The 25210-nt window shown below is 41.4% G+C and overlaps 1 protein-coding gene across 2 annotated transcripts in view; it reads left to right on the forward strand.

Moving 5' to 3' along the window:
* Positions 1 to 25210, forward strand: part of EIF6 (eukaryotic translation initiation factor 6) — a 70237-nt gene that overhangs the window by 16203 nt on the left and 28824 nt on the right. Inside the window, exons 2-6 of one of the 2 annotated variants that reach the window (XM_069243835.1) lie at positions 1041 to 1267; positions 4127 to 4251; positions 6489 to 6574; positions 15269 to 15444; positions 19039 to 19215. In XM_069243835.1, coding sequence (XP_069099936.1) covers positions 4145 to 4251; positions 6489 to 6574; positions 15269 to 15444; positions 19039 to 19215 — 546 coding nt within the window. In that variant the 5' untranslated portion in view covers positions 1041 to 1267; positions 4127 to 4144. The remainder of the gene's footprint in view (positions 1 to 1040; positions 1268 to 4126; positions 4252 to 6488; positions 6575 to 15268; positions 15445 to 19038; positions 19216 to 25210) is intronic. The other variant, XM_069243834.1, reaches the window with a different exon arrangement.

Below are 25210 nucleotides of genomic sequence, written 5' to 3' on the forward strand. Positions count from 1 at the left end.
AAACTTACTATTGAAAGCCTTTCTTGTTATCTCACCTTCCCCCCCCCCCCCTAGGCTTCTGTGTATGTTGTTTAATGTGCTGTTTTGTTTACACATTGGGCCTTGCTTTTACCAAGGCTTCTTTAAAACACTCCTCCCTAGGCCATTTTTAATCCAACTCATTTGCATAATAACTGAAACTCTGCACACCTTTCAAGAACATGTGCAGCTTGTGAGGACCACACCCAACTCTTCAAACCACACCCAGCTCTGCACACCTTCCAAGAACATGTGCAGCATGTGAGGACCACACCCAGCCCTTTAAACCACACCCAGCCCTGTCTATAAAAGGCATCCCCGAGCCTCACCCAGTGCTTGTGCTCGTCTACCTCCCGCTTACCTGAGAACAGATCCCTCGGCGCTGGCACTCCTGCTCTTTACAGACTTTCATTGACTTCAATGGGCGGAGCTTCTGGCTCTTCCTTCTTCCGGTTCCTCCTTGCTTCAGCCTCTCTCCTATGAGTAACCTGCAAAAGAGAAAGAAGACAAGGTTAGACTGATCAGTATCTCTTGCCAGCAACAAGTAAGTGCAAAACCTTTTATTACCTGAAAGAACTTTGACAACAATTCTGGATTCGTGTATAGGCAATTTGAAACGAAATACCTTCCACGAACATTGTGATTCAAACTCTTTGTTACAAGAATATTTTGCAGAACTTTGTGAAGCAAACATTGTTTTTTCTAATGGAACTTTTAAGAATCGAACAGTGGAAACCATTAACAGCAAGGCAAACAGTAAATCAAGGACTTGCACAAATTACATGCTGTATTTTGATGTAAAAGTACAGTATTTGTTTTATAAAAGATTCTGGAAATATGGGAAAAAAGTTTTACAGTAATAGAAAACACATCCCAGAGCAGTAACACATTCCAAACCTGGAAACTAGAGACCAGGATCCAAGAGGTACTTTTAGAAGAGAATTTCTAATAAATAAAGGGATAGTCAGGAACCCATTTAGGAATAGGTTGCACTTATCTGTTCTTTGTTTATGTTTCATTAGGCACCCGTTTCTACAGAAGTCAGAAAGGGCCACAGATTTGTGCAGCACTTCAACAGTGGAAACGCAAGAACGGTGTTGTCTCTCTTTTTTTTATTTTATCCACTTCCCCGCTTCCCTTGAGCTTCTGTTCTTAGTGCACTGTTTTAAAAACTAGTGTGCTGGAACAAGCAGTTTCAGGGTGGGGTCGGATTGTCTTCAACCTCCATCAGAACTGAACAAGAACTCAGGTGAGCTGGGCTTTGACAAAAACACAGCTCAGCTGCATTGTCTAACGCTACGATAAAGTCAATAGCCAGCTAAACTGAATACAAAATGTAATCTGCAATTGGTCAACACTGAACAACTAATCCAAATGCAAAGTGGTGCAACACAGTCAGTGGTCAAACATATTTTCATTAAATCTGGGTATTCCTTTTGATACACATCTAACGTGGGTTCACCTCCTTTAAATTAGACAAAAACAGTTGCGGGGTGCCATGGAAGCAATTTTCCGTTTTATGTCTAGGTTTGGCTCCAAGCGGATAAAAGACTTGTTACTTTTATATAGAAGTAAATGTGTATCAGTTGGGCTTTATGGGGCGTGGGTCTGGGGCTATATAAATGCTAATTGTCTCTAAGTTTTGGAAAGTTGATTTATTAGTCGTATTGTGCAAACCCCACCCACTATAGCTACATTTATCGTACATCATGAACTGTGCCTGCAATTTTTGGAGGATATGTTTTAGATTGCCCTCTAATGTTATAGTTTCGAATTTGGCTTATGCCTGAACTTGCGTTTACAAGATCTTTCATGGCAGCTTGCCCAGTTTTGGACAGAATGGAAAGTATTCCTTGGTTGAGCTATATAAAACAGTCTTTAAATAAAATAGGGTTGGGTGACTTGTTTATGAACCCTGCTTTAGACACCCTAGCCTTTAGAGAAAGGACAAATATACTATTCAGGGAGCATTTGCAAGATCTGAGATTGGCAAGAACTCGGAGTATGCAGACAGTGAGGGATTATAGGGATCTGGATCCATTCAATGATGAGGCATATTTGTTTTTTGGAAACCTGCAGCATAGGTTTTATTCAACCAGCTTCAGGATGAATACTTAAAATACTCCCAAATTGCCCTTGCAATAATTGTACACTACAGAGCACTTTATTCATTTTTTTTTTTTTTTTTTTTTTTTTGGTCCGCTGTTTGCTAACCCAAGTAGGAGGTTTTATTACCATGTCTGCGAACAGGAAATGTAAGACACTATAGGGGTGCCCTAGCTTGCCTCCTACAGATAGAATCAATAGAAATTGGGCTGGCCATTGTGAGTTTTATAAGGATTCCGGTGGTCATTAGAAGGAGATATGAGGGTTAATTAGAGACTTGGTTGCGTGCAAATCGTAATGGCATTTGTGATGATAAATTTATTTCTTAAAACTTTATTTCTTTTAACTAATGTAAATGATTGCACTGATTGCTATTTTGTTTTAAAATTGTTGTTTTATCTGTGCTGCTTTTATGGTCAACGTGTGACCAAAATAAGTTTTTATTGATTGATTGGGATGTGCACTGCGTGTATAATGTGTGTCTATAAATGTTATGTAGGCATAGTATAGTATAGTATGGTATTTAGTACCATTGTTGAGTTTGGGAAGGGACCATCACTTGTGATGTGAAGCCTTAAGTGGTCATGATACCCCTCCACTCCCTCAACAATGATAATATTGTCATATTTTGATTTGTACATTTGCATATGTAGTTATGCCAAGGTACTGTTATGTGTACTTGTTTTAAAACCATGTTTATTAAGTGCATAGTTAATTAAAGCCTTAGAAGTAAGTGCTGGTATACAACTTTACATTCAAAATGGCATAAAGGTGCTTAAATTAATAGCAGTGGATAGAACATAATAAATAGAAGAAAAGAAAAACGACAAAAGGCTGCAGTGCCATTTGTGACCAATATACCCTTTAAACAACATACTGCTACTGTGCCAGACTACTGTCGCAGTGAGGGCAGACAGCCTAGGGAGAACCTCATGAATGCTGCTTTAAGCTGGGCTTTGATGCCTATGGCCATATACGGCTGAGGTGCTAGCTCGGTGTAAGACACCATAGTGAGCAAAGCATGCAGTCTCTGGGCAAATGCTGCTGTATCTGCAAGCAGTGAGCTGGTTTTGATGAGCTTGTTGACCACTGTCTTGGTCTCTAAATAGTTGTCAAAGTTTCCCATTGTTCGGTTAGGTCTAAGGATGCCAGAGAAACTTAACGTGATAGTCTCTAGCCTGGGAGTAGACCCTGCCTTTAATTTCAGACCGTAGATGGAAGTATGATGTCTCGCAGTTGGCTTCCCTTAATTTGTAGCAAAGTTTGATCTAGGGCTCCCTGCTTTACAGTGATTTGCTGGACTAAGCAGAGTTCAAGGCGAAGTTGAGCTGGAGACACCTATGCTGGCAAAAGGACAACAGCCTTGAAAAGTTTGATAATGGCTTTATGCAGATGGACAGCATCTCTCCCCATTAACACTTTGCTATGGTGGGAATTAGTTTAGCCTGAATTATAGTTGCAGTGGTAGAAAAGTAAGGGATCCTGCGTATCCTGTGGCTGCTTAGTTTTCAAACAGTAATTTAACCACATTTGGGATGAGAGGTTACATACATTTGTGCTATAAAGTAAAATCATATCAGAGAGGCTTCCTGACTACTATCATTGTTGTTTCCGTGTGCCGACATCATAGCATACAATCTGAGATGCAGTACACAGTTTTGCTCATGAGAATTGTGGTGTACTTCGTTAATAATCTGGAATTTGTCATTGGTCTACTCTATAATAAATGCTTTTATAAGTAGAGTTCACTAAATATTTGTTACTAGGCCACATCTTTCTAATTTCCACAGCTTCTGCAAGTGTGTGTGTGTGTGTGTGTGTGTGTGTGTGTGTATACGTATGAGAGAGCTAGATAATGTGATTTTGTAGATTAATATTGTCATTTTGTATGATAGGATAAGCTAAAGTACTTGTTTTACTCTAGCATGCTATTGCCCTTCTCGATCTAGTAGTGTTAAAGTGTATTGGTTCCTCTTCTTAACTTTCGTCTCTTCTTTTCCAGGACTCTTGCCCCTAAATCATGGCAGTCCGTGCCTCTTTTGAGAACAACAACGAGATTGGCTGCTTTGCTAAACTCACCAACACTTACTGTCTGGTTGCCATTGGGGGCTCCGAGAACTTCTACAGGTGAGTGGGGGAGGTTTATCCAGTTATTGGCTTGTTTTACATAAAGTGGCTCATGTAAATGAGGGAAACAGTTTTCCTGTCCTTCAGTGTGCTGTATCAACAAAGAGATGCCAGAAGGTGCACCGACTGAGTGCCACAAAGGTGTCCCCTAAAAAGAGCCCCATGCACCCCGCCTCCAGTCATCCTGCAGGTGAATCTTTCACGCTCAATACCCCTGCCTTGTGCCACCTGCCCCGTTGAAGACTAAGTTGCTGCTTGAATTAAGCACTCTGCCTTTCACTAATGCGCAGCCCCTAGGGCAACCACAAGTTTGTATCTGCCTTGGGCTTGGTCCATTATCTAATAGGGTGCACTTTCCCTATTTGCGCCCGGCACACTTAGTTACAGGTGCACTATGGCATCAACAGATATTGTGCCCTCTACATAATGCAGTACCTGGTTAAACAGTACTGTCCAAGTTGTCACAGTTTCTGCTACATGTTCCACTAATTTGTGCAGGCGTTCAAGATTTTGTGCTGCACGGGCTAAGGTTTAGCAGCTGCTTGCATTGAGGAAAAATTGTGTTTGGTTTGTGTGGTTTAAATCCTTGCCAATAGCTTACATAGTTCACGCACAGATAAACATTTTATAGAGGACAGTTTTTCTGTTTCGTTTTATTGCATTTGTCTTGTGAGATAAGTAAGTAAAATGATGGTTTCTCTACTCAGTATGGATAATCTTTATTATATAAGGACAATATTTGCCTTTAGACTTGTCCAGTAAATATTTGGAGACCACGCCAGGTTCAATAATGGATTTCATGTTGATACCATCTTAGTGCTGTCTATGCCACAGATCTTAGAATGTCTCTGCCATCCACATGCTAAGAGATCAGAGCTTACAATCATCTTTTAGTTAATGTGCGATGAGGAGGTCTGTAGTTTGAATGGTTTTAGTACTCATTACAGTAAAGAGGTGTGTTTTTTTGTTTTTATTTTATTTTATTTTTTTATCATCATTCATATCCTGGCTTCAAGTATGTATAAAAGAAGGGCTTCCAAATTACCCTGAGTACTTCACTTCTGATAAAGGTACTTTTTTAGGGCAACATATCTGCCAGTTAGATTACATTTTTTTGAGGATCACTGAACTGTAATGTTCGAAATAGTAAATATGTTAGTTTCCAAGCTGTCCCATGTATAATGCAACACCTTCAGGCGTCCTGATATTTTAGCTAATAGCACGTTGCATTTTGGGCAGGTTTCACGTTTAACACTGTAAGCATGGCGTCAAGAAATCCAGACACCTGAAAGGTTTACCTGCTTTGCCCTAAGAGTGTTTTTTTATTTTGATAAACTAAAAGGTACTCTTCCATGTTTCCTTTGTCTATATTTGTTAGGGAGTGTACCCACAAGTCCCAATAACCTTCTTAATTACAATACTTAACATCTTATGGATTAAAATAAGTCATTTTTGGGGCAGAGGGCTGATTAAATTACACACTTATGTAAGAGGTGGGGCATTAAATACTTTGCATTAATATTGTGCACAATTAAAAAAGGTAGGGATTTGTTGTGTGCGGTCAAGTATCTCTGCAACAAAGGAGGAATGGGTTCTAGAATAGTTTAAATGGTTCCTTTTACGCAATGGCATCCTCGATGATTGTGGCAATTTTATTACCTCTATGGCATTTCTTTACTGGAGGGCATTATTTAAATGCGTGGCAACAGGCCATAAAAGAACAACATTGAAGCCATTTATAAATCTAATGACTTTAAACGTATTGTTAGTAAGGATGGCACAGGCATTCAAAGCAAGCTTGAATGTAGAGTTTGCATTCAGTAGTACCCTTTTGCTCAAAGATCATATAGGCATCGTAAGGTGTTTTTTTTTATTTTTTATTTTTTTATTCAGTGCATGGTACCTGTTTATGACTCTGCAATGGAGGAGGCAGCCATGGCCTCCTTTATAGACCATATAGAAAGGTTTGCTTCAGAAATAATGTTAAGTAAATTGCATTCTTTGTATTTTCTGCGGAATTTCTTTTGCCTTGTTCTTGAAGTGTTTAGAAGCCTGTGGTTGTGCTGGGTTCATTAACAGTTTTTTTGGACTTTGATAAGTGGGTTATTATCCTAGTCTGACATTCCTGGTTCTTGGTTTCGCACTGATAAGATCTGATCGTCGAGATTTGGGGATTCTCACTAATTGCTACTACTTTTGAAGCAATGCTTTTCACAGTCAGTTATTGTTTTCTTTAGTGTCTTTGAAGGTGAACTTTCTGAGACCATACCCGTTGTTCATGCATCAATTGCAGGCTGCAGAATCATTGGCCGAATGTGTGTTGGTGAGTACTGAAGTATTTTCTTGTAGTCAAAGTAATTATGCATAGTTGTATATGTTTGCCACATACTGTTGGCAGGTGCAGCTCCTCTGATAAAGCGGAGGAGCGTGGCCCTGCTGGATTTTCAACAAAGGAAAAATAAAATGATAAAGTACGCCATGTTATCATTTTATTTTTCCTTGTAGTAAGGGGCAGGACTGGGCTGGAGGGCGGGGCCGGAGGAGGGCTATGCACCACAATAGACATGTACACTTTGCATGTTCTCTACCCGGGTTTATTGAACAGCCGAGTGGAGAACATGCACAAGCTCCCACTCCAAGTCTGAGGGGCGAAGCAGGCCGCTCAGACCATCCCCGAAGATGCTGTCATGCTGGTGACAGTAGCATCGTGATTGGCCTGGAGTCTGTATGCACCGGGGTACAGGAAGAGGACGGAGGGGAGAGGAACGTGTCTCCCCTCGAAGGTGTGTGGTTTTTTTTGTTTTTTTTTAAAATCCCTGTCCCACCCCGTTGCGCCCCATCCCGCCACCCCCATTCAGTGGCAGCCGCCACAGACTTGGTAAGTTTAGAATTTCAAACGTAATTTACGTATTTCCAAGTTTAGAAGCTTACTAATTGTAAAGTGAAGGTAATTGAGGAACGTGGCTGGGCGCTGTTTAATCCAATTGTTTTCTGTTACGAATCCTGTGAAGGCGAAAGCAATGTCTAGACATCTTCTGTCTCAGTAATATGCATGGTTTAAAAATGATTTGCTTGGTGTTGAACTAAAATTCCCTGATCCAGGTACACTCCCACACTGCGCAAACCTGAACAAATTGGTTAATTCTCTGTGCTTCTGCTGTATTCTCACCCACAACCAGGGGTACTTGGAAACGGGCTCAACTCAAATATTAACTTGTATTCTAATCTAGAGAGGATGTGTGGCTATATAGACATTCCTAAACTAGGGGCCTTTGTTTGAGGATTTCATGTTAAGAGGACTATCCACATCCTCTTACACTCATTTGTAGAGTTGGATTTTTAACACTGTCTCACAAGTGATGTATTTCATGATGATAAACTGGATGACTTAAGAGTCAGAAAACTATCTCTCTGGTAACAGTGATAAAACTGCTATTGAAGCCCCACATCTTCTTTACATAGTCAAGTGTCCATGATTAAATACCATCAATGTAAAAGAATAAAATCACATCTAAAAGTAGCTAATTAGTAATTTGCCTCGCAACTTTAGAGCAGGTTTGCACTCTGCAAGCCTCTCATCCATCTCTGATTTACCGTGCTGCCGTAGCTACTCTCTGTCCCTCTATGCCACACCACTAAGGTCTACACATGCTGAACAGTATATAATCATATTAAGAAAAAAGGAGAAACCTAGGCCACCGTACTGCCGCTTGACATTCAACTTCACTATGCAGAATGCACAGAAGAGTAGTAGAACAGATTTATTTTTCTTCCTAATCAAAGACCCTAAGGGCTTGGAAATGCCAGCTTGTTATTATTGGGTGAGGACTCCTCACCCATGTAGGGAGGCATGCTTTGCTATTGGCCACCTCCACCCCCACCCTGGTAAGATCGTACTACTATGACAGACTCTACTTAATCTGTGAGGTAGTTCTTGCGATTATCTAAATTCCTGGATTTTCCAGGGACCCAGACTAAATTAAAAATACCTTAAGAAATTTCCTTTAATGAGTGGTACCTTGGGTATGATTAATAGAAAGGTTAACTATGAATGTTCGTAGAGTAAAATGACCCCATCATCCTTCAAAGTGCAGACACGGTTCTGCTCATGTTTGCGCCATGGGTCCAGTCTGAGGCATTCTTCAGGGCTCTGAGTCGATCCCAAATTGTTCGTATTTAGAAATATATATATTTGTGCTGAATTGCACCTGTTGATGCAGTGATATCTTACCTTCTCCTCATATTTTGATCCAACCTATGACCAAATAAATTTTATAATAAGCATCATCATTTTGATAGCCTACTCTGTGCCAGTTGTTTTATTACAAAACCATCTATCCACATGCGAGACATGGAGGTGACACTATGCAACACACAAACCGCATACATGCTTGGTGGTAGGTGGGAGGAAGTCAGGCAGTCCATTCAAATACGGAATTGCTTGCCCAACAGAAGGTTGTAAATTACTAAGTGGTCTGACATGGGGTGGTGATTCCTGTAGTTACCACTTAAAAAAAAAAAAAAAACGAGGACAGTAAATGCTACCATTCCTCATGTAGATTACTAATTCATTTTGAGGTGAGTATTTTGAAGGATATTCTGAACTTGGACGTACACGATTTAAAAGTGGAAAATATTCCTACCAGTCACACACCACTAGGGAAAGACTAGAGATAAATGGTTATCATCAGTGTCCACCCCCCCCCCCCCCCCCCCAAACCGAAATTGTGAGTTCTGACCTGCTGCCGCCCACGTTATAAGCCTGAAAGGTGCCATTGTGGGGCGTGCCCAGCTCAGTGAGCAATGTTATCATGTGATTTCCAAGTTTGGGACGCATCCCTTGTAACCTATTTCTCCCTCCTCCCCCCCCCCCCCCCCTTACTATCATTACTTGGTGTTACTGGGAAATGTTCGCTATGTTTTTTTTTTTTACTGGTGCATCCCCATCCATCCACTGAAATATCTGCAGTTTTTTTTAATACAGATCTAAGCAACGCGCTATATGGTTCGTAAAGGGGACCAATGGTTAACACTAGTCTTTTTTTTTTTTTTTTTTTTTTTTTTTTTTTTCATTCTAGGATGAGGGGAAAAGCTCTTAAGCGGAAAATTGCTCAAACCAAGGACATAGAGCACACTGCTGTGAGGAATCTAGTCATAGCTTTTTTTTGTTATTTTTAAAACCGAGAACCCAGATTATAATGCCTGTCCACTCAGCTGTGCCGAAGGGATTTCATCCATCATTATGGCTGTTAATTTGCCTTCAGCCTATATACCTAACATTAATACGTTAGCCGTGCCAACATCCTGTCAGGGTGTTCAGGTTAAATGTTTCCATTCTTCCACTCAATACCGTCTTCAGTGTGACTCTTCCTGAGAAACTGTCCTGTCAACTTGTTATTGTCCTTTCTGTGTTCATTAATCTTGACAAGTACTTTCTACATCCTCCTACTAATGTACATTAACGAGCAAGGGTATTTTAACATGTAGGTCACGTTGTCAGAGTTACAATTAGTTAGATTTTTAAGTTGCTGCAATGTATGAAGCCTCAGGTCCCGCCCCTTAGTTACCATCATAACACGACAAACCCCATTCCCACTGCAGGGTTAATGTCCTTTTGCTGAATTCAAGTTCCACAGAGTAGATGTTGGTTTTAGTTTGTGTGTGTGTGTGTGTGTGTGTGTGTGCGTGTACACACTAACATCATGAAGACTATGCCCTCCTCTTAAGGGAGAACATAGGTCTTTCAATTTGTAACCCACAGGAGGTCAAAATATTCTAGTGCTTGTTTACTACTTTCTTTATTCTTTGTGAACCGGGACATAATGTGGTCGCACAGATTGATCTTGTGATCGCTGGCCTTTGTTTTGAAGTAAACAATTGACCTCTGTTAAATATTTGTAGCTATTTTTCTAGCAGGATTGATTATCCTTTCCGGATAATGTTTTTCTTTTAGTTTCGCAGTGAGTTTTTTTTTTTGTTGCTTTTTTGCTTCTTTAATGTACTGACCTCCATAAAGTTCCATTGTAGCAGACAATTGTCCCACTGGTAGGCCTTTTCTAAATGAGTGGGATGGAAGCACTCAAAATGGAGGAGGCTGTCCCTATCTCAGAGTTTATAGTATCCCTCTGTTTTGAGGGTCTCTGGGTAAATCCTTAGATCAAGAAATGCTATCTCAGCTTTACTCCTAGTCATGGTAAATTTCAAATAAGGGTTTAATGAGTTAAGCCACGGGCAAAACTTTGTCTCCCTCACTGTGCCAGTACAGTTGAGAAGGATGTCACCTATATATCTTCTTTTTTTGTCTTTTTGCAAGGTAACTTGTTGTTTATAAAGATTATATTTTTTATAGATTTAATTTAGTTTCAAAGTCGTGTACATAAAGACATGGTAGACTCTGTCTGGGCACATGAATGTTCAGTGAGTCTGCAGGAAAAATAGTTTTTCATATATAGAAAGGTTTATAGTCCAGGTCATATGTGCACAGCCCAGTTCAAAACCTGGAGGAGTAATATACTCTCATATTTCAGTCATCAGAACTTTTTCAGTCACCTTTTTAGGTTGGATTTCTGTGGGTGGTATACTAGTATACAATGATTCAACATCTACGCAGATCAAGGTCTGTTTCTTTGGGTCAAACTCAATATTATTCTGACGATTCAACACATCTTTAGTATCCTTTAGATATGAGGGTATATTATACAGCAAAGTTCAAAGAAAGAAATCGCAAAACTGACAGGGGTCAGAGAGCCAAACATATTCAAAACCCATTAGGGTGGCCCAGTGGTAGGTGCTTTTTCTTGTGTACCTTCAGAAGAATGTACAAGTAGGGGGGCAAGGGCTTATTTTTTTATTTTTTATTTTTTAAATAAAATCAGCCCCAATCTTTGTAATCCATCTGTTCTCCAACCCTCTGCCTACAAGGAATGAAATCTCATAGATTGTGTCAGATTTGTTGTTCCCTTGTCATGTATAATTTTGTTCACTACTGAGTATTTTGAGGCACTTGTGATACATTGGTGTGGATAACACAACTACAGCTCCACCCTTACCTGTTGGTTTTATAACCATAGACTGATCTCTGGCCAATTCCTTGATTGCTTCTCTCTACAAGTATTTTTAAAAAATACTATAGGGGAGACTTGTTTCCTTCAGGGCATCAATTCAAGTTTCACAGCTTGTTTGAATGATGCTACCTCTGGGGGCAATTGGTGTATGGAGGGTATGACCGTAGACTTGTCATTGAGAACGGTATTCACTTCTTCCGCCTTCTCTTCAATCCTTTTTTTTTTTTTCCTTAGGAAATTCACTTGTTCTTTATGATCAAATCCCTTGAGCACAGCTGAATAGACAGGCATGAGAATCTGGGCTCTATGCTATTTAAGAAATGTATGACTTGAATCTTCACAACAGTATAGATGTGTTACCTTGCTTTGAGCGATTTTCCACTTAAAAGCACATTTTCAGACTTTTTCCCCACTCCTCACTCTGGAGTAAGAATTACTGACTAATATTAACCTTTCAGCCCCCCTAAAAAAAATTCTTGACAAACCATGTAACATATCGGCTAAGTGAGTATTAAAAACACTGCAGATATTTCAGTGGCTGGCTGGGTACGCACCAGTAAAAATCTGAAACTACATTTCCTAATAAGCCCAGTAATAATTGTCAGAGGAACAGACGTCCAGGATCACATGCCTACACTCCGTAATCATGTGTCCACACCACTCGCCATGCCGAACAATGGCATCTTCCAGGTTCATGGTTGCAGGCAGCGGCAGGATGGAACTCAAGATTTCAGCTGAAGGTGGGAGAAAATGTAGGTTAATAAACTTGGCATACCTCCGTGACGAAGTAAGTCATTTGGCACAGGACCTGTTGACAAATGAATTCTGAACTTTATCCACGGGGCCAAATGAAAAGTCCTTTTACTAAACAATGTAGGGCATTTACTGCAGGTCTCAGTATACTGTATACTGATAGCAGTTATTATGCTATCTATAGAGCTTCATTAGTGGTGTGTGGGCCAGATGGAATCTTTTCCACTTTTAGATCATGTACAGTTAGGTTTAGAATATTCTTTAAAATACGAATTTCAGAATAAATTAGTAACCTACATGAAGAATGGGGTGACCAATATATAACCTGTATTATTTACTGTCAATTTGTCATTTTTAAAAAGTGTGTGACTACGGGAGTCGCCAAATCTAGTGAGACCACGCAGTAATTTACAACCCTTTGTTGGGAAAGCAATTCAGTATTTGCAAGGATTGTATAACTTCCTACCTCCAAGCATGTACAGGGAGTGCAGAATTATTAGGCAAATGAGTATTTTGACCACATCATCCTCTTCATGCATGTTGTCTTACTCCAAGCTGTATAGGCTCGAAAGCCTACTACCAATTAAGCATATTAGGTGATGTGCATCTCTGTAATGAGAAGGGGTGTGGTCTAATGACATCAACACCCTATATCAGGTGTGCATAATTATTAGGCAACTTCCTTTCCTTTGGCAAAATGGGTCAAAAGAAGGACTTGACAGGCTCCGAAAAGTCAAAAATAGAGAGATATCTTGCAGAGGGATGCAGCACTCTTAAAATTGCAAAGCTTCTGAAGCGTGATCATCGAACAATCAAGCGTTTCATTCAAAATAGTCAACAGGGTGGCAAGAAGCGTGTGGAAAAACCAAGGCGCAAAATAACTGCCCATGAACTAAGAAAAGTCAAGCGTGCAGCTGCCACGATGCCACTTGCCACCAGTTTGGCCATATTTCAGAGCTGCAACATCACTGGAGTGCCCAAAAGCACAAGGTGTGCAATACTCAGAGACATGGCCAAGGTAAGAAAGGCTGAAAGACGACCACCACTGAACAAGACACACAAGCTGAAACGTCAAGACTGGGCCAAGAAATATCTCAAGACTGATTTTTCTAAGGTTTTATGGACTGTTGAAATGAGAGTGAGTCTTGATGGGCCAGATGGATGGGCCCGTGGCTGGATTGGTAAAGGGCAGAGAGCTCCAGTCCGACTCAGACGCCAGCAAGGTGGAGGTGGAGTACTGGTTTGGGCTGGTATCATCAAAGATGAGCTTGTGGGGCCTTTTCGGGTTGAGGATGGAGTCAAGCTCAACTCCCAGTCCTACTGCCAGTTCCTGGAAGACACCTTCTTCAAGCAGTGGTACAGGAAGAAGTCTGCATCCTTCAAGAAAAACATGATTTTCATGCTGGACAATGCTCCATCACACGCGTCCAAGTACTCCACAGCGTGGCTGGCAAGAAAGGGTATAAAAGAAGGAAATCTAATGACATGGCCTCCTTGTTCACCTGATCTGAACCCCATTGAGAACCTGTGGTCCATCATCAAATGTGAGATTTACAAGGAGGGAAAACAGTACACCTCTCTGAACAGTGTCTGGGAGGCTGTGGTTGCTGCTGCACGCAATGTTGATGGTGAACAGATCAAAACACTGACAGAATCCATGGATGGCAGGCTTTTGAGTGTCCTTGCAAAGAAAGGTGGCTATATTAGTCACTGATTTCTTTTTGTTTTGTTTTTGAATGTCAGAAATGTATATTTGTGAATGTTGAGATGTTATATTGGTTTCACTGGTAATAATAAATAATTGAAATGGGTATATATTTGTGTTTTGTTAAGTTGCCTAATAATTATGCACAGTAATAGTCACCTGCACACACAGATATCCCCCTAACATAGCTAAAACTAAAAACAAACTAAAAACTACTTCCAAAAATATTCAGCTTTGATATTTATGAGTTTTTTGGGTTCATTGAGAACATGGTTGTTGTTCAATAATAAAATGAATCCTCAAAAATACAACTTGCCTAATAATTCTGCACTCCCTGTATGTTGTTTATGTCTTGTGTAATGTTGCCTCCATGCCACAAGTGTGCAAGTTGCAACATGTACATTTATCAACAGAGATGCTATCAAAATGATACTATGCTAACAATGTCATTTGGTTTTCATAGGTTGGTTCAAAACACATGATGAAAGATATCACTGCCTCACCTGGTGTATTTCTGCACATATATGTAAATACTATTAATTAGGGATCCACTCATAGCACTGAGGAACGTCCCCGACCAGACGCAAAGCTTATGCATGGGCAGAAACATGTCAGCACTTTGAAGGCTTTTGGGGGCATTTTACCCATAGAACATCCATAGTTAACCTATTAATCATACTTTCCTGTTAATCATACCCATTAAAGGAAATTCATGTGGTGTACCCTAAGGTATTTTAAATTTAATCAAGATCTCTGCAATTACCATAAATTTAGATAACCTTAAGAACTCCCTCCCAGGAGAGGTCAAGTCTGTACTGGTAGTACCATCTTATCAGAGTTTTGTGAGGTAGCCAATGACTAAGCATGCCAGATTATGTGGGTGCAGCTTCCTCATCCAATAATAATGAAATTGCATTTTTGAGCCTCTAGTTTCTTTGTCTAGGTAGAAGAAAATATCTGTTTTTCATAAGAAGTTAACTCTACCTTTTGTGTAGTAAAGCCAATAGCTCTCACCGAGGCGAGACCTGTTTGCTTTGTCAGTTCTTGTCTAACGTGTGCATAGAATTGACTCCGCTTACGGGGTGTGGAATAGCTGCTGTGGTCATGAAGCTAGAAGTTTTAAGAAAAATGTGTTGTTTGCTGGTTAGTTGATCGTCATCAGTTCAAAAAGTAATTGACACATCTTTTGGGCCCAACGTAGCTGGTCCAACACTGAAACATTTCCATTGTCAAAGTGAGTTTGATATCTAACTTACTATGGAACTTTTCAAAGCTTACTAGCAGCCATAGTTTAATGTTACTTCACATTACTTTCCTAATGCTGTCCAATAGTTGTTTTTAACAGGCTGTCTGTTACAAATCACTTGACAGAACTATGCATGGGAGTATCTTCGTACTAATGCTCCTTGAAGAAAGACATTTGTTATCATTGTGGACACATTCCACAGGGAACTAATCTACACCAACGTTTTGTTTTGCTTTTGATTTTATTTAGGGAACCGTCATGGATTATTGGTCCCAAATAACACAACGGATCAGGAATTGCAGCACATAAGAAACAGTCTGCCTGATGCAGTCAAGATTCAGAGAGTGGAGGAAAGACTGTCCGCCTTGGGAAACGTCATAGCATGCAATGACTATGTAGCTCTTGTTCACCCAGATCTCGACAGGGTATGTCTGAAAAGTTGCCTTCACACTGAAAGACAAATGAAAGTTGTCATATCGGGTTCATTTGTCAGGGCACGTGCTTCAAAAGAGTTCTGCCTTTTGACCCCATGAAAAATCCCTTCAGTGTGACATTTGTATTAAAATAAAATGAAGGTCAAATGCTTTAGATCAGGCTTCCTCCCCGTCCAACGTGCATGGATGCAACAAGGGCCCTCCTTCTGTGAGGGCGTGCCCATGAGATTTCTTTACAAAGCTGTATTGTGTGGTTCTATCCTAAAGGATGTCTCTGGACAGGGAACCACACAGTGCTGACTGGGATCAAAACACATGTTGCATCATAAGCAGGGGCATAGCGTTGTGTTGCGGTTGGGTTAGTAGTTTTGGATGGGAGACAATTTGGGCTTTTAAAGGGGCCTCAGCCTTGGAGCTACCTATCAGGAGGAAAAAGTTTAATAGAGAGAACATGAAACCTGTTGGAATACAGTGAAGTCGTATCCTGTTTTTTTTCTTATTCTTGTTGAAAATGTATAAAAAAAAAAAAAGACAAACTGTTGTTTTCAAATAGCAATAAAAGCTGACCAACATTGGAGATTAGACAACAACACAGCTCAATCTGAAGCAGCACAATTGTTGAAGTAGTACTGGCCACAGTTTAAGGTGCCTTATTGAGCAATGAGCCACTTCACGTTGCTTAGTTATGTCAATATGTGGCCTAATCACAGGCACTCAATAAGTGTTGACCCATAATCATTGCAAGCCTGACACCCAGATGGGTGGCCCTGTAACCCTCAACGGTAAAGTTCCGAAAACGCAACAAGAGGTTTCCTTTCATAGTCACTCATTCTGGTGATGTGAGTGGCTGCAGTCTTAAAGGCTTCCGCTCCAAGGGCAGAAGTAGTGTCAGGTACCTTTGAGTGGACTCTGATGCTGATATGGCCCAGTACCCCATCCCGTTCCTTTTCACTTTTTTCATTCTGGAGATCAGGTGGAATTTCAGACGCCTTAGTAGGCAGATTTGGGTGTTTATCACCAATCTTGCTATTCTGGGGCTGTATGAGAGACCACCCACAAGACCATCATGAAAAAGAAGGGCTCAACAGAAGAGAACAAGGTGCTTGTATGTCCTGGCCCAGCAAGGCAGCTCCCATACACAGGTGCCAGGCAGTTGTTCTTCAATGGTGGGAAGGCAGAATAGAGGTGATATGCTGGTAACCGTCTCTCTGCTGACCCATATATATCCAAGTGACTTCCAAAATAATCCAAATTTCCTCTTGCTTGACAAGTAGATGGCTGCAGTTTTTAGGTTCTGAAACAGGGCTTTGGGGAGGGGGTGGCTTGAAGTCAGGACAGGAGATATATATATATAAAATATAAATATAATATATATATATATATATATATATATATATATATATATATATATATATATATATATATATATATATATATTAAAAGACTACATCTAGTATCCAGAAGGCTTTCATCTCCTTCCTACTCCACCACCCCTCCAAAAAACCCTCCTGCTGCAAACCACAAGCAGGGATAAACTAAGGAGTGGTACCATTAGAAAGGGCCCCTTTTTCTTTCACCTTCAGTCTGTGTGACATTAATGCACAAGGTGCGGTTCATCACACAATCTCTGGGAGCTCTTCCCTCACAGCTCCAAATTTCCCTAAAAACTTGGTATGAGCACAAGGGATTTTCTGGCTTCAATGAGAGGATGAGACTTTCACGTCCTCTGCACTGGAATGGTAGTATGGATTATGTTTGTCTTGTCCTCAGCACTGAAGCAGTTAAGACTTCTTCCCTTCTCTAAAAGGAGTAGCACTTTTGGAAATCTATTTCAAGTGATGAGTTTGCTACCTGTGATCTAGTCTACCCCAACACCAACCTCCAAGAATCCTTGATTGCTCACCTTTGCTACCATCTGAAGGTCAAAGTCTATAAAGGAAGACCTTAGCATTTGAGGGAGTATGCCATAGGATCTGGTTTGTACATTTCTAGGACGTCTGTATATTTTGCAAAGAAGATTTTCTTGAATATAATAAATTTATGCAGGCTCGCAGAACTAGTCTGATAAAACCAAAGGAATCTGCAAGATTATATTTCCCTTTACAACATAATTTTCAGACTTTCTTGCAATACAAATAAGCTGGTACCTTTGGTGGGACATAAACTCACTAATTTATCCAGTTTGACTCTTGATTGATTACAAGGATAATATGTGCGCTGTTGATCAAGCTTTGAATCTTGGCAGGTATAGAGTGGAATTCCTTGGCACAGTACACTTGGGTGCCATTAGGCTACTGATTTGACACTTCTAATCAACACTGCACTTTTTCTGCTCAGGAAACTTGCATTACAGAGCCCTTGGATAGGGCATATTTTGGTTGCTGGTCTGCAGAAGATTTTTGATGTCTGTTGGAAAAAGGGGGGCACAGCCCAAGTGCAAACTCTCCCTTTCATGGGGACACTAGACCCCTTTTTACCTGGTTTCATGGTGTGACATCTGCCTACAGGCTCTAAATGTTTACAGTCGACACTGTCTTAAGATCGGACCCCTCACTTTCCAGCAAGGCTCATGTTCATTGAGTGCACATAGTCTCTGTAGACAAGGAGTTTATTTGTATCCCCTTTTCATGGGACATCCAGTTGCCTCTTAGAATAGTTGTAGAACTTCAGGCCAGCCCCTCCGCCACCCCTTCCCTGCAAAGCTAGAGTAAATTTGTGGATACAGTCTTCATGTTCTACACCAAAGTTACAGTGGACCACATAATATATCTTTGCTTCATCATACTGGTATGAGCATGTTTAAACCGATCCAGTGTGCAAGGTGATGTCACTTGGCAAAGGATACCCATGAACTTGGCCGCTTCATTATGTCTCAGATAAAAATATGCTGCTTATGCATCTTCTCCTGTATGAAGTTCAGGTACAAGAACTGAAGCCCCAGATTGGAATCCTTGTCAAAAGAAAATTCAGTCCCACTGATTATTATGGGCTGTCACACAAACAGAAGGATTGAAAGGAGATAGAAATTCTGGTTATTTTCTCACAATGATACCTTTTGTGTGACAACCAGAGGTAATGAGAGGTATTGGTAACTTCCAACGTAGATGGGTCAGAATGCCTCTTGAAAGATTTAAAAAAAAAAAAAAGAGCTTTCAAACAAACATTGTGGCATGCTTCATCATTGGACCTATCTAAATACAACAGATATATTGGGATAGGGTTGACCAAAATAATTTGATAGCACTTGATATTATCTAGGTGGATAAGAGGTAATTTTGTTTGAGTGTATGTAAAAACAGTGGGCCGCTCACGTAACTTGGTCTCTGAGGAGTTGACCAGACAATTTCAAATGTATTCGATTTTTTGCCTGGTTCTTTCTGCAGAGACTGAGTCTTTTTAAGCTCCTGCCCAAACCTGAGCTATGCAATGTGTTTCAGATTAGAGTTGGCTTCCTTATTTGTTGGCTTTAAGCCAGGTGATTTGGCAAAGAACTTAGTTCCATTTTTGTCTTTGGATTGTGCTTGTAGTTGCTTTATGCACGCTGCAGATTCTGAACCAGCATTGTTTGTACTGTTATGTTTTTAGGAGACTGAAGACATTTTATCTGATGTTCTAAAAGTAGAAGTCTTCAGACAGTCTGTGGCTGACCAGGTTCTAGTGGGAAGTTACTGTGCCTTCAGCAACCAAGGCGGACTGGTGCACCCAAAAACCTCTGTTGAAGACCAAGATGAACTTTCTTCACTCTTGCAAGTTCCACTTGTTGTAAGTTACCTTTTTAATTTGTGTATCTACTTGAAGAATTTGTTTTTGTATTTTGTTTTTATAAATGTTACTATGGTGTCTGGTAATAGCGTAGGATGATTGGTAAATGCAGTATTGTGACTGGAGTTTCACTGTCGTGTAGTCTGGAAGGACGGGGGGACAGGATGTTTACATGCACAACTGTCTTCGGGTGTGTTGCTCTTCTTGAGATTAACATAAACCAGCTTCATGGAAGCTTTATATATAGTGCCTAAACACCACGATGAGGGATGGTAAATCCAAGGCTAATGACAGACTGTAATGTGTGAGAATATTTTCTGGTCCCTTCCACCTCCAGTCTTGCAGTTCCTTGGAATATGTCAGGGGCATCCTCTAGCTGATTAGATTTACAAGCAACCAAATTGAAAATGAGGGCATTGCAGCAGTAACACAGCAATTGACCTAAGGTCTGGAACTATGAGGCTCAGAAGCAGCAGAAGTGGTCAGGGCGTTGGAAAAATAGACTTTAGCAAACCTTATTAAAGGGCATTGGTAAAAACTAGGTGCAGCCCAGAAATGGCTGTCCTGGCTAATAATTTGCCCTCTGGGCCTAGGAAGATTGTGCCCTTCCCGAATAGTCTCTGGTGGAATGAACTTGAAGAAACCAGTAAAGATATCTGGGATGATACGATTTAAGCCACAATAAAATTTACCTTCTGGGTAATGGATTGACGCTTGCAGGGAGGCATAAGAGCCACTATGGTCTAAAAGACCTCAGAAACATTCTGAACTCCCTTCTTTCTCAAGCAATTTCGCTGCAGGAGGCTGCAATGAGTTAGAACCCTTGTTTTATAATTATCTTGGACTAAGAGCTAGTTTGTAAATCGGTATAACTTGAGCCTGTTTAAATTGGTCACAGAAAACACCCTTTCTACAAGTGGAATTAACAATATTAGTATGAAATGAATGACTGGAAAACCGCTATCTTTAAATGTAACAGAAGGGTTCCTAGAAGGAAGGGCATGAGTTGAGAACAGATACATGTTTGTAGCAGTGGCAGCTGCCCACAATCGAGGGTGGTGGGGAGGCAGGGGTTGTTAAAAATAATTTTTGAAAAATGTACCTGCCTGCTTATCCCAGCCGCCTCCGTCGCTCCTCTCTTCCTAGCATTCACTGGGGGCACAGGCTCCCAATTCAGACGCTGCTGTCATGCTATACCAAGCATGAGGTCAGCACCAGGATTGGCCTAAGCGGGCAGGGTGGATGCTCGCTCAGGCACAGGGAGCCTATGCCATTTCTCCAGCCCGGCTGTGTAACACAGCTGGGTTGGAGAAATGTAAGTGCACATGTTGATTTGGCTGTCCTAAGATGACTGGCCAAACCGACATGCTGACTTTACAGTGCCCACCACTCCTCTTCTTTATGGCCAAGTCCCGCCGTAGCCATGCATGGCTCAGTCAGGCAGTGACAAATAAAATGATAAAACAATTTTATTATCATTTTGTTTGTCAGTCTGACTGAGCAGGGGGCGACTCTCCTCCGCCCTCGTCCCTGGTTTGTAGGCAAGGTTGATGATGGGTGTATGTAAGTAAATATAATAGAATTCTGAATGAAAGAAGATTCCAAGGGTCTTTTTGTTTGCAATGGTTCTGAAGATCATTTCCCTAGGTGTTGATTGTGCTTTCTTTGAGTATGATGTGCATGTTCGCAGCCAACATTGAAAGGCAAGTCAAGGTTTTTGGGCTTTCTGTGTGTGTGTTTTTGTTTTCACCAAAGCTTTTTTTAAATTAAACCTGGGCACTAGCTTAGTCCGATTGGTTGTGGTGTTCACATTAACTGGATGCAGTCAGCTAGTGGACTTTATAGTCCCTTCACAATAAAAACAAATCTAGTCAATGAAACATCTTGGTATGAAGAAATAAAGTAGGTTAATTTCTGCTTCAAAACATACAAAGATGGTTTTGACTAACTGCATTGGCAGGATACAAATTATAGAGACTTGGATAAATTATCTGATATTTTTGCATTGATCCTTATCTACAGATGGTCAGTCCAGATTGTGCATATACTATTGGAGTGAAAACAAGCTCGGCAGCAGCCCAGAGAGGATTGGGAATCTGCCCCTAAAACGAGTTGGTCTTTGATCGTTTTTTAACATAGATTAGCGCTAATTGCAGCTAATTTATTGTCCTAAATTGCAGCTGAATTAGCAATGTAAGAACATGGTAAACCAGGAAAGAGCAGTGCGCTTGACGGCCAGGAAAAACATTGTTGTTGTGAGATCTGATAAGAAGGATTATGATTGTCTGTGAGGAGGGCAGTGTAGTGGAAAAGAGAAATCTTTAAGAGCTGTTTCAGGTTGTGCCTTCGTGTTGCAGAGATCTGTGGTGAGCGATGATGTACGAGTATGTCTGTAGGGTGTTTTTTAGTTTATTGACCTCAGAAGCATTTCAACTAGAACAACGTCCAAAGTTAACAAAAAGCAGGATTACTTAAACTAAAGGGGTGGCAGGAAGCCTGGCCCGTGGTGTTTGGTACAAACCATTGTCTATAAAGAACATTAGAGTTCCATCCTGTGGTTCCTTTGCTTGTGTTTTTATTACACAGTCCTCGTCCGATTTTTATTGGTGTCTTGCAGCTAATAAAGGGTGAATACAAATATTGCACCTTTTTACTTGTTTTTTTTTAAACCACCACGTCTGCTTTTCAGGTGTGCTGAGAAAGTGGTACCTTTTTTTTTTTTTGGTAGTGTTGGAGCTAGTTCAAAGAAATTGTACTGAAGTGAACCAAATCAGTGCCTTTATTATGGGTCACTAAGGAAATATAAAAACGCAGAGGGCATAAATAATCTCCCGACTCAGTGCCTGGCCCTTTCTAGCTTCTGAAATAACCAAGTCTAGGTTTAACAGAAGGACTCTGGTAGAGCATGGACATGGAACCCACCTTCCTAAAAAGGTGCTCTAAGACGTGAATATCGGAGGTAACCAAGTAGGAACCACAGCAAACAAAAATGCAGGATGGATGCGTGCACTAAAAATTGGCCATGATAAGTCTGTTGTGTGTATGTGTTCTGACTGAGAAAATCTTTTCCCCCTGTAAAAGCCAGCAGTGTTTGTTTTGGTGCTGCTCCCTTTCTAAGGGAGACTTCAGTACCATTTCTAAGGCGGAGAACTAAATGCAATCACATCTGAGGTTCCTACAAAAACATTTTTCATCGATGCAGTGTCCAGTGGATAAACATCTGCTTATTTTTGGTAACTTGAAGGGTCTTTTTAAAGTCTTGTAAATATATATTGCCCTTTCATAATGCCCTGCATGTTGGCTCAGGATTTCAGCCTTGAAATATATATTTGCATCTGGTTGTATGGTGAACAATTGAGGACCTTTCTAAACCACAAATGGTCCTTTTTGCATCTCAGATTAAGTGAAAGTGCAAGACATATGCCACAAACTGATGTCACTGGATCTTGGCTGAAAGCAACCTATTTACAATAAGGCCTGGATTCTCACTGCTAACATCCATTTTTTGTTACCAACATCCAAGCGTGGTTGCTTGGGAAAGTAACTGAGTTGAGAAAAGCCTAAGCTGCTGAGAAAACTTTGTCCTTATGTAATATCAGCCAGATATTAAAATCATTGTCGAATAGAAACGAGTAAGTGTAGGCCTATGATGTCTCATCATATTTTGGTGGTATAGAATAGAGTATGCTGTTTAATGGCAAGGGGTTTGCCCACAGTAATTTATTAATAATAATATTGACGTAAGCAACCAAGCAATATGTTTTTCATCACACAGAACTACAAAAAATGGTCTTTCATAGCTACTAAAATATATTTTGAAATGTTTGTAATGTAGACTTAGTTATCTAAAAGTTGTGTTAGGAAAAACCTGATGCCAAAAGCTTTTCATTTCACATAGGTCAGACAGTTCACCTTACAAACTCCTAGAACTCTGCAGTCACAAGGAAAAGTATTTGTATTTCAAGACAAACTGACTTTTGACCTCTGTCTCTGAACACAGAGCAAATGTGACAAGAATACCATTTAAAGGCATCTTAATTGCTAATTCAGTGTAGGAAAGTACCATCTTGCCTGGCATTTTACCCCCATTTCTCACTGTATATATGTTGTTTTAGTTGTATGTGTCACTGGGACCCTACCAGCCAGGGCCCCAGTGCTCATAAGTGTGCCTGAATGTGTTACCTGTGTTATGACTGTCTCACTGAGGCTCTGCTATCCAGAACCTCAGTGGTTATGCTCTCTCATTTCTTTCAAATTGTCACTAACAGGCTAGTGACCAATTTTACCAATTTACATTGGCATACTGGAGCACCCTTATAATTCCCTAGTATATGGTACTGAGGTACCCAGGGTATTGGGGTTCCAGGAGATCCCTATGGGCTGCAGCATTTCTTTTGCCACCCATAGGGAGCTCTGACAATTCTTACACAGGCCTGCCACTGCAGCCTGAGTGAAATAACGTCCACGTTATTTCACAGCCATTGTACACTGCACTTAAGTAACTTATAAGTCACCTATATGTCTAACCTTTACCTGGTAAAGGTTGGGTGCTAAGTTACTTAGTGTGTGGGCACCCTGGCACTAGCCAAGGTGCCCCCACATTGTTCAGGGCCAATTCCCCGGACTTTGTGAGTGCGGGGATACCATTACACGCGTGCACTACATATAGGTCACTACCTATGTGTTGCTTCACAATGGTAACTCCGAATATGGCCATGTAACATGTCTATGATCATGGAATTGCCCCCTCTATGCCATCCTTGCATAGTTGGCACAATCCCGTGGGTCTCTAGCACAGACCCTGGTACTGCCAAACTGCCTTTACCGGGGTTTCACTGCAGCTGCTGCCAACCCCTCAGACAGGTTTCTGCCCTCCTGGGGTCCAGCCAGGCCTGGCCCAGGATGGCAGAACAAAGGACTTCCTCTGAGAGAGGGCTTTACACCCTCTCCCTTTGGAAAATGGTGTGAAGGCAGGGGAGGAGTAGCCTCCCCAGCCTCTGGAAATGCTTTCATGGGCACACATGGTGCCCATTTCTGCATAAGCCAGTCTACACCGGTTCAGGGACCCCTCAGCCCTGCTCTGGCGCGAAACTGGACAAAGGGAAGGGGAGTGACCACTCCCCTGACCTGCACCTCCCCTGGGAGGTGCCCAGAGCTCCTCCAGTGTGCTCCAGACCTCTGCCATCTTGGAAACCGAGGTGCTGCTGGCACACTGGACTGCTGAGTGGCCACAGCCAGCAGGTGACGTCAGAGACTCCTTCTGATAGGCTCCTTCAGGTGTTGCTAGCCTATCTTCTCTCCTAAGTAGCCAAACCCTCTTTTCTGGCTATTTAGGGTCTCTGCTTTGGGGATTTCCTGAGATAACGAATGCAAGAGCTCATCCGAGTTCCTCTGCATCTCTCTCTTCACCTTCTGCCAAGGAATCGACTGCTGACCGCGCTGGAAGCCTGCAAAACTGCAACAAAGTAGCGAAGACGACTACTGCAACTCTGTAACGCTGATCCTGCCGCCTTCGCGACTGCTTTCCTGGTGGTGCATGCTGTGGGGGTAGTCTGCCTCCTCTCTGTACTAGAAGCTCCGAAGAAATCTCCTGTGGGTCGACGGAATCGTCCCCCTGCTACCGCAGGCACCAAAGAACTGCATCACCGGTACCCTGGGTCTCCTCTCAGCACGACGAGCGAGGTCCCTTGAATCCAGCAACTCTGTCCAAGTGACTCCCACAGTCCAGTGACTCTTCAGTCCAAGTTTCGTGGAGGTAAGTCCTTGCCTCCCCACGCCAGACTGCATTGCTGGGAACCGCGACTTTTGCAGCTACTCCGGCCTCTGTGCACTTCTGGCGGAAATCCTTTGTGCACAGCCAAGCCTGGGTCCACGGCACTCTAACCTGCATTGCACGACTTTCTAAGTTGTCCTCCGGCGACGTGGGACTCCTTTGTGCGACTTCGGGTGAGCACCGTTTCACTCCTCCTCGTAGTGCCTGTTCCGGCACTTCTGC

This window comes from Pleurodeles waltl, chromosome 7, assembly GCF_031143425.1.
Source record: "Pleurodeles waltl isolate 20211129_DDA chromosome 7, aPleWal1.hap1.20221129, whole genome shotgun sequence".
In the NCBI taxonomy this organism is placed as follows: domain Eukaryota; kingdom Metazoa; phylum Chordata; class Amphibia; order Caudata; family Salamandridae; genus Pleurodeles; species Pleurodeles waltl.